The 10,000-nt window shown below is 41.1% G+C and overlaps 1 protein-coding gene across 1 annotated transcript in view; it reads left to right on the forward strand.

Moving 5' to 3' along the window:
• Nucleotides 1-10,000, forward strand: part of LOC311226746 (partitioning defective 3 homolog) — a gene marked incomplete at its 3' end in the record, with an annotated part of 616,272 nt that overhangs the window by 402,762 nt on the left and 203,510 nt on the right. The window contains 1 exon segment of the mRNA XM_084312156.1: nt 505-596. Within this exon segment, the coding sequence (XP_084168282.1) occupies nt 505-596 (92 nt within the window).

The raw sequence follows: 10,000 nt of genomic DNA on the forward strand, positions 1-10,000 counted from the left end.
TATTGAGACAGTAGGAAGGCTGAGAGGGAGACAGTGTAGGTTCTTTATTGAGACAGTAGGAAGGCTGAGAGGGAGACAGTGTAGGTTCTTTATTGAGACAGTAGGAAGGCTGAGAGGGAGACAGTGTAGGTTCTTTATTGAGACAGTAGGAAGGCTGAGAGGGAGACAGTGTAGGTTCTTTATTGAGACAGTAGGAAGGCTGAGAGGGAGACAGTGTAGGTTCTTTATTGAGACAGTAGGAAGGCTGAGAGGGAGACAGTGTAGGTTCTTTATTGAGACAGTAGGAAGGCTGAGAGGGAGACAGTGTAGGGGAGACAGAGGAGTGAAGGTTCTGGTGAAATGTGATCCCAGACCAGGGGTCTGAGCCACTACACCATCTCTGGGCATAAAGATCGGATATCTTTGTTTCTGATAAGACAATCTATCCATTCGCTTTTCTTTCATTCAACACAGTTGTATGACGTCATCTAAAACGCTCCCTTCCTCTCCTTCTTGTCTCCTCAGGATGAAGAGGGTGGAGAGGACGAGAACGGGCGCATCGAGCCGGTGGGCCGGGCCGACTCCTGCATGGACCACACCCCTGTGAGGTCACTAGAGTAAGTCGTCCAATCACAGGGTTTGTTTTGCTTTGCTTGAAGCCCCCTCACTCTGACCCATAGATATCTATAGAACACTAGCTAGATATTATCAATTACTAACGTCCTCGTATGAAACCCTTCAACTAGACACTGTCTGGAGGAGGGATATTCCAGACCTGGAAAGTGACTTTGATTGGCAAGAAGCATGGGCAAATGTCCGTCTTACATCAAGGAACCCGGACCATCAACAAATCAATCTTAACTATATTCACAGGACATACTTGACTCCTATAAGACTGAACAGAATGGGCCTGAAACAAGACTCAAAATGCTCCCAATGTACAAATGGAGACGAAGGGACATTTATGCACATGTATTGGGACTGCCCACCAGTTAAGGCATTCTGGAAAGATGTGACCCATCAATTATCAAAACTCGTATCTTGGAATATTCCAGTACACCCCTCTGTATTGCTTTTGAATGATGTTTTTGAGTTTGCAGTAAATCCACAGCTAAAGAGATTGGTCTTATCGGGTATCACAGTAGCTAAAAAACTGATCGCATCACGCTGGTTTCAACCGGAAAAAATGTGCCGGAAAGTTTGGTCTCTTACATATCTCGATGTGATATATCAAGAAATATCTACAGCAATAATTCTGGGTCTCAACGAATCCAAAATGTCAATGTGGGTAGAAGTGGTGGAGAGAATAAAAGCTAGCTTATAATGGTAGTGTCTGGTTAGGAGCGAGGGATAATGGAGGTACTATCCAAGGAGGGGTCCGGGAGGGGGGGGGGTTCAAGCTGGAGCATATGTGTGTAGGGTTTTAGAAAATAGGTATTAGGGGTATGTCCTATATAAGCATTTGTATAATTGTTAATTTCGCTGGATATACACTGTATACGGTAAAATATTATTATAGACTTTTTTTTTGTGTCTTGTTTCTGTACTTGCATGTAATTTTAACCACCTTGACTGTTAGTTTCATTATGCATTATGTGTTGAGTACTGACTTTTAATAATTTCTGTTTTGCAATAATAAAAAAAAAAAAAAAAAAAAACACTAGATAGCTTAAGGCGGAGTCACCAGCGTCACCGAACCGCCGCCATCTTGCCAGGGGCAGCCTTGAGTGAGAGTGAGTGAGCTGCACAGACAAAAATACTCATAACTCGCTGAAATATTGACGGATTTACAAACGGGTTGGTTTGCTATAAACATCAAAGATGTAGTTATGATACTGCATACTTATAAAAAAAGAATTTTAAAGATGTTTTTTTTTTACAAACCGCTTGAATCATAGCCACGTTAATAATGCTTGTAATAAACCAAACCGTTTGTAAATCCGTCAATATTTCAGCGAGTTATGAGTATTTTTGTCTGTGCAGCTCACTCACTCTCACTCAAGGCTGCCCCTGGCAAGATGGCGGCGGTTCAGTGATGTCGCTCTCCATTGCCGGCAGCTCTGACCCACCTGAAGAGCTATGAAATGAACCGCTGATGGACAAATAGACTATGGGACATTTGGTAACACTTAGGGATGCTCGATATTGGCTTTTTTACCGATACCGATATACCGATATTGTCCAACTCTTAATTTCTGATACCGATATCAACCGATACCGATATATGCAGGGTTTCCCCCCCCCCAAAAAACGGAACAATTTCAGGTAATTAACATTACATATCTCTTGTCGTGTAATTAACACAACATTATGCATACGTTGACAATAAATAAAATAATAATTTGTTCTTACTTGCTTGCCTGGGTAAATAAAGGTTAAATAAATGTAAAAATAATTTTTTATTTTATTGAATTTTTTTAAACCGATACCCATATTTTCCGATATCACATTTTTATGCCAATATCGGCCGATAATATCGGACATCCCTAGTAACACTTTAAGTTATGACTTGCAGCTATGATATAACGTGCTGTAATGGCGTTTTAGCTATTAGCAGGGTCTCATGAGAAACAATTTATCCTCATGAAACTAAAACAACCCCATAATGGTTGCAATTTAGTCTGGGTAATGGGTATTGATATTGATATTTGAGTTATTATGAGCTAGTGTGGGTTAATAACCACCCCCACACTCCATTGGACATTTATGGAAATCACCTATTTACAATATTCTCCAGTGTCTGACGAAGAAGATTAATATCAGTGTCATCTCTGTGTCCAGTAAAGTCCAGGGCCCTCATTTATCAACGTTGCGTACGCACAGATATGTGCGTAACCCTTGCGTACGATCATTTCTAAGCAAAGTGTGGGACTTATCAAATTGAACTTGTGCTTGACTTTGTGCGTATATCTACGCATAGCTCGGAGCATGCGTAGCTGACGCCCGGTGGTAGAATGAAGCCTGCATGTCTGCAACGCGGAAATAAGCTTCCTGGCATTACTTCCAACACTGGCGTGTTCAACATATGACCCGTAATTCATTATAGTTCATTGTAAAATAGCGACAGTAGAGACTTTTAGTCACTGAGACTAAAAGTAAAAGACAGTATTTTTTATTTTTTTGTGAGCTCCGCGCACAGACGTGATAATAATAATAATAATAATAATAATAATAATAATAATAATAATAATAATAATAATAATAATAACAATAATAATAATAGCTTCATTTTATATAGCGCCTTTCAAGAGACCCAAGGTCGCTTTACATAGATAGGGGGGGGGGGGGGGGGGGAATAACAAAGTAATAAACATAGTGGACAGACACAACATATGAATATGATGATGGGATTCAAGTTCGCGTTTTTATTGATCACATAGGCAGGCTATACATGGCACGGTCCATCGTGATATTCTAGATGGATCGAGCAATAGCTGTTACTGTACCACCCATGTAGCTGTCAAAGCTCCATCACAAATGCAATTATGTGAATAGAAAGGGATTCCACTCAGTGATGGGCATTTGCCTGATAAATGTCGTTGCTGCCGGGAGGAAAGGCATGCTGCATGTTTTCAATTAATTAAATAAAACGGATACTTTTTGCAAGGGTTTACTGACTGTCATACAAATAATCAACCAACTACATACTGTAACTTTTCAGTGCACGTTCTTATTTACATTGTGACAACAGCCTTGTGAGCTCCCGCACACAGACATGATGGAATTCAAGTGCAAGTTTGTATTGATCACATAATAGGCAGGCTACGCATGGTGTATATAGCAGCGTTTCCGTTAGCCGGTAATTACCGGTATTTGACCGGCAAAATCTGTTGAAGTCCGACATATTTAATCTCTCCGGTCTTAATGTCCGGTGAAAATAATTCCCTGAGTCTAAGCACAATTTGATTATTTGAATTGTATTAAAATAGGCTAAAATTAAATAGCCTATGCGATGAACGAAACAATCATTACATTTGTTTCATCGTTGCTTCTAATAATGACAACGACGTTGTCAGCGAGAGCTTAAGGCCTCTGCATGCTACAGCAAATTCAAAGCAACTTCAACACAACATCGGCGCGATTTCAGCGTGCTTGTTGCAGACAGTCTTGTAGACTGTGTTGCTTGGGCGTTGCGTACCTGTGTCCAAAATCTAATCTAAAGACCCGTTGCGTTGGTATTGCGTAGCAGTGATTGGTTGGTAGTGAACCCGCTGTCATAGAATAATATTGTCAGCGAGGAATACTATCCGCCATTGTTGTAGGCAGCAAGCTATGCTATCAATATTAGCTAAATAATTAGCGTCATAACTGGCCTTTTTCTGAAAACCCAAGCACATATTGTTCCATAGCATACGCCTTCAGTTGATCATGACAAATCCTCTCTTACCTTGACGATTAAAAAGCCTCCATAATTTAGTAAATAAAGCTGTAGCCAGCCAGCTAGCATTGGTGATATTCAAAATGCTATCCACATTAGCTACATAGCTAACCAACTAAATACAATGGTATCCTGAGGTAATGTTAAATACAACGTTTGCTAGTCGAAATGACTGGACACACACAGGGACAAGTTAAACATCAATCAATTAATTTATTCCAACAGGTAGTTTGAGCTGCATGTGAGTCGGTCTTTCTCTCCTCTCCATTGGAAACCAATGAAGTTACGTTAAAGCACAGAACCGGCTGACAAAAGTTAAGCTGCTAGCAACAGACACTATAATACTTCCGGTCGGGGGATTTCAAAATAAAAGTGCGACGACTAAAAGCACCGGAAATACGTTTATTTTGTACATTATCTAACGTTAACACGAACCTAAACTAACTTTAGATTAGTTTAGGTTCGTGTAACGTTAGATATTGTAAAAAATAAACGTATTTACGGTGCTTTTAGACTCGCTCTTTTATTTTGAAACCCCCCGCCCGGAAGTAAAAATGATGCTTATTCTTTTGCCTGTTATCAATGGGTTGGTTGAGAAGGGAAGCGTCATCTATCTAGGGAACCTAGCTACGTACGGGGTGTCGTTACATAGGCTGCGCGTTGATTTTGCAGAAGCATAAAGGTAGAGTGTCTGCAACACCGTTGCTTTGTCGTTGCAGTTGCTCTGAAGTTTCTGTAGCATGCAGAGGCCTTTAGTGCTGGGTGTGCAAACTTTTGTGAAGCTGCAGAGCCGGAGCAGCAGCAGCACAATGCAGTACTCCAGCAGTACTCCAATTCAGCCATTTTCAATTCAATGTTGGGTGGGGGGCGCTGTTGTGCGGTCCCCAGAAAAGAGCCAATAACAGCTGAATCTGCTGCTCTGCATCGACATACTCTCGCAAATAAGTCATTGGGAGGTGGAGAGAGAGAGAGTCGTCACGCAAACCCACGATAATGTTGCCGTCTCTCTCTGCCAAATTTCTCAGTTCTTCGCTTGATATAATTAATACAAATGTCCAATATAACGGAATTCGTTAGCTCATAAAAATGTGATTATAACAGACTGTTGTTTATTAATGTCGGGCGACTGCCCACAGACACCTATTTGATTTAAAGTCGGCAGCAGCACGAGTCTCGGGACTTATTTTATTTGGAATATAATGACTTTATACGCAAAAGTAGCCTAGTTTTAAGTAAAAATATTATAAATCTACATGCCTTGATGATGTCATTCTTTTGTTATGTTGTCATTCTTTTGCCTATCAATTGTTTTTAAGCTCAATAAACTCTGACCGGAATTTCTCTCATTTGACCGGTAGATTGAAATCTACCGGACACTGAGGCCGGCAACAATTTTTTCTAACGGAAACCCTGGTATATAGGCTACATCATACATGGCAGTGAGATTCATTGTTCTTGTATATGCTCTCGTATTATTGTTTATATAGCAGGGTTTCCGTTAGAAAAAATTGTTGCCGGTCTCAGGGTCCGGTAGATTTAAATCTACCGGTCAAATGAGAGAAATTCCGGTAGGAGTTTATTGAGCTTAAAAATAATTGACATCCTCAAGGCATGTAGATTTATAATATTTTAACTTAAAACTAGGCTACTTTTGCGTATACAATCATTATATTCCAAATAAAATAAGTCCTGAGACTCCGTGCTGCTGCCGACTTTAAATCAAATAGGTGTCTGTGGGCAGTCGCCCGACATTAATAAACAACAGTCTGTTATAATCACATTTTTATGAGCTAACGAATTCCGTTATATTGGACATTTGTATTAATTATATCAAGCAAAGAACTGAGAAATTTGGCAGAGAGAGACGGCAACATTATCGTGGGTTTGCGTGATGACTCTCCACCTCGCAACGACTTATTTGCAAAGAGTATGGCGCTGCAGACCAGCAGATTCAGCTGTTTTAAGGCTCTATCTGGGGACCGCTCAACAGCGCCCCCCACCCAACAGCTGAATTGCCAATGGCTGAATTGGAGTACTGCACTTTGCCGGTACAGATGGGTGGGTTATGGTGGTTTCTGCGGCTCTGCAGCTGCATGCAGTCGCAAATCTAGCAGCAGCCAGCTCGCGCTGACAACAGCGGTGTCATTATTATACCTGCTTGGTGAAGCAACGATGAAACAAATGTAATGATTGTTTCGTTCATCGCATAGGCTATTTAATTTTAGCCTATTTTAATACAATTCAAATAATCAAATTGTGCTTAGAGGGAATTATTTTCACCGGACATTAAGACCGGAGAGATTAAATATGTCGGACTTCAACAGATTTTGCCGGTCAAATACCGGTAATTACCGGCTAACGGAAACGCTGTTATATAGGCTACCCAATACCGACATCAAAATAGATTGTATGCATCTACAAATCATATGCAGCAGGTAGAAAATTTACGGAAAATCCGTCGCGATTTGGAATAAAATTGAGGATAACTTTAATCCCTGGGTATTAATCGAACAAAACGGAAAAAGGCAGTCATATTCCAGCACGGTCTTTATTAGTTAATATGGTCTTTAAGTTAATAGATATCATATCCGACATCACCGTACGTGTACATGTCTGTCAGCGTGCGTATTTCTCCATAACGCGCTTCCCTCGGCTTAGTCCACTTTTCCACATTTCATGGGGGTGTTCCATTACCGTATATGGTTAATTACGGGCGGTGCTATATGCAAATACGTAAAACCATGCACGAGCTGCAGCGTAGGATCAAAGTTAAATTGAGGATAACTTTAATCCCTGGGTATTAATCGAACAAAACGGAAAAAGGCAGTCATATTCCAGCACGGTCTTTATTAGTTAATATGGTCTTTAAGTTAATAGATATCATATCCGACATCACCGTACGTGTACATGTCTGTCAGCGTGCGTATTTCTCCATAACGCGCTTCCCTCGGCTTAGTCCACTTTTCCACATTTCATGGGGGTGTTCCATTACCGTATATGGTTAATTACGGGCGGTGCTATATGCAAATACATAAAACCATGCACGAGCTGCAGCGTAGGATCAAAGTGGTGTACGACCTGTGTACGCACGTGTGATAAATCCTGTTTTCTTTTTGCGTACACACATTCTAAATTATGTGCTTAAGAACAAAGATAGAACACTTTCTAAGAATTGTTGATATATGAGGGCCCAGGTGCATGCTAGCAGAGCTTAGCACAATGACTGGAAGCAGTAAGGGGCAGCTAGCCTAGCTTAGCACAAGGCCTGGACGCAGTAGGTAGCAGCTAGCCTAGCTTAGCACAAGGACTGGAAGCAGTAGGGAGCAGCTAGCCTAGCTTAGCACAAGGACTGGAAGCTCCATCAAAAGTGAAGAAATACAACTTCCAACAACTCCAAAACTGACTCAGAGATTAAACTCAATCTTCTTGTCAGACTCTGGGGAAGATGGCAAATAAGTGTATTTCCCAAAAGTACACCAGTCTTCATGTTAACCACACTACACTCACCCACACACTAACCCTGCCTCCCTTTGATATTAACAACTGTATCTTTTTTTTTCTTTTATCTTTTTGCATGCTTCCAGTCTCATATGCAGGTACGGTATTTAAATTTATATGACTTGCTGTCCAGCTTCTCCGCCTCTCCCCAAAAACAATGGGTTTGATTGCGTTATAAACGTCTCCATTTCCCCCCACAGCGAATAATAATGATTGTCAATTGTAAGATTTGCACTGCTGTGGAAAACATCAATGGTGAAACCCAGTGCTACCAGTAACCAGACCAGTTACTCTCCCTGTAGTGCATCTGAGGAGCACTGTACCCCTTGAGGCCCCTACAGATGCTTTCTTTTTTAAAGGGATAATTTAGCTTTTTGGACATTAAAGGAACATTATCTTCTTGTCTCTCTGGAGAAGATGGTAAGCTAATTTCCCAAAATGTTGGCGTGTTCCTTTAACACAATGGCACCCTCCCACGGAGATCTCCGTGTTTCGATTCCACCCGTTGTGGACAGAAGCACGGATATATCCGTGGCAAGTTGTTTTTGCTTTTATTCCATTTTAATAACCTATTCAAGGTCGCCGAGCTGCACTGCAGATGTACCCTACTCTTTGAATTCGAGAAAGTGCAATACCGGCCAGATCCTCTTAGGGGCGCTATCGCAATAATGCAGTGTGCCATGTGGCTGAACGGAGCATTATTTTTTTTTACTTTCAATGGAGTTTTCTGTTAGCTCGATTCTGGATGTGCAGCATGTAGCTTGGATTATGTTTTGGATTGCGGATTTCACTATGCAATAAGGGGATTTATCATCAGCCAATGGACATATCGATCTACCAGATGGCGATCGATAACGGGGAAATGCTCGGGGTGATCCAACCGGCTCATGGTAAGATCTTTTTCACATAAATTACAGCCCGATCGAGCCTTGTTATGATACGATACGATCGGCCTATGTGGCTGCTTAGACGAACACGGTTATTGGTAATCAATAATAAGAAACGACGTCCCCCGCCCCCCCCCCCCCCCTTAACTGTAGTGAGTTTTAACTGTAGCATCTGTATAACGGTAATGCCATTGGATATAACGTTAGTATCTATTAGCCCTTTATCTCGCCTTCCAGGAAATATACTAGACCAAATGCCGTATAACGCTTATATTCACAGCGCTATAAAATGAGAACGTATTGATGATTTTTTTTTTCTTTAATCCATTTTGAAGGGACAGTTTATGGTCCCAATTGACAATGAGAATGGACAGATAGCAATACTATAAAGCAGGGCTATTCAACTAAATTGTTCAGGGGGCCACATTGTCAGAAACCCAAGGGGCCAGGGGCCAGACTGCCACGGCGCCTCCCCGTGCTATGAATATATGTACACTTGACACAACACGCAACCACAATTTCACAACTTTTATTTAACTACATTGCAAAAGTAGTATACTTTTCAAAAAAAGTGCTTCATTTATGTGCCACATCTGCAACATCTCCTGCAAAAAGTGCTTCATTTATGACTGTGCAACAACTGCAACATCTCCTCTTCAACATTTCAATATAAAAATTAAATAAAAAACAAACAAGTGCATGATGTGCATCTGAACATTCTAACATCAACACTTGAACAAAAAAACACATTTATAGTGCAGCTGAGCTTATGAAAAAGTGCTTCATGTCTGTGCAACAACAGCAAATCACAGCATCTTATTAGCACTTATTGTCGACTCTTAACTCTCAAACATCAGGGGGGTGGGGGGCAGACAGGCCTAGCCTACATACACACATCTAATGAGAGCGATTGCACTTCTTTGACTGGGCAATGGCAGAGAAAGAGGGTTCATAGGAAGTGAGGGCTACCCGCAAACAGTGATGCAAATGCTCATTTGTCAAGGAGGCATGGTTGCTTGTTTTAATGGCATTCATGTGAGAGAAACTGGATTCACAGGTGTATGTTGAGCCAAACATTGTTAGCACAGATATTGCCAGCGTTTTTATTTTGGGGAATGTCTTGACATGAATACACTTTATCCAAAATGTTGTGGTGGATTCATTCTCAAGTGCCTGCTTCAGAGCAGATGATGCTTGCATGTCAATTATTTCAAGTTGCAGGAGACCTTCATCAATGTGAAGTGATGCAAGGAACTCT

The sequence above is a fragment of the Notolepis coatsorum genome (assembly GCF_963971535.1).
Source record: "Notolepis coatsorum genome assembly, chromosome: 4".
Taxonomy (NCBI): Eukaryota; Metazoa; Chordata; class Actinopteri; order Aulopiformes; family Paralepididae; genus Notolepis; species Notolepis coatsorum.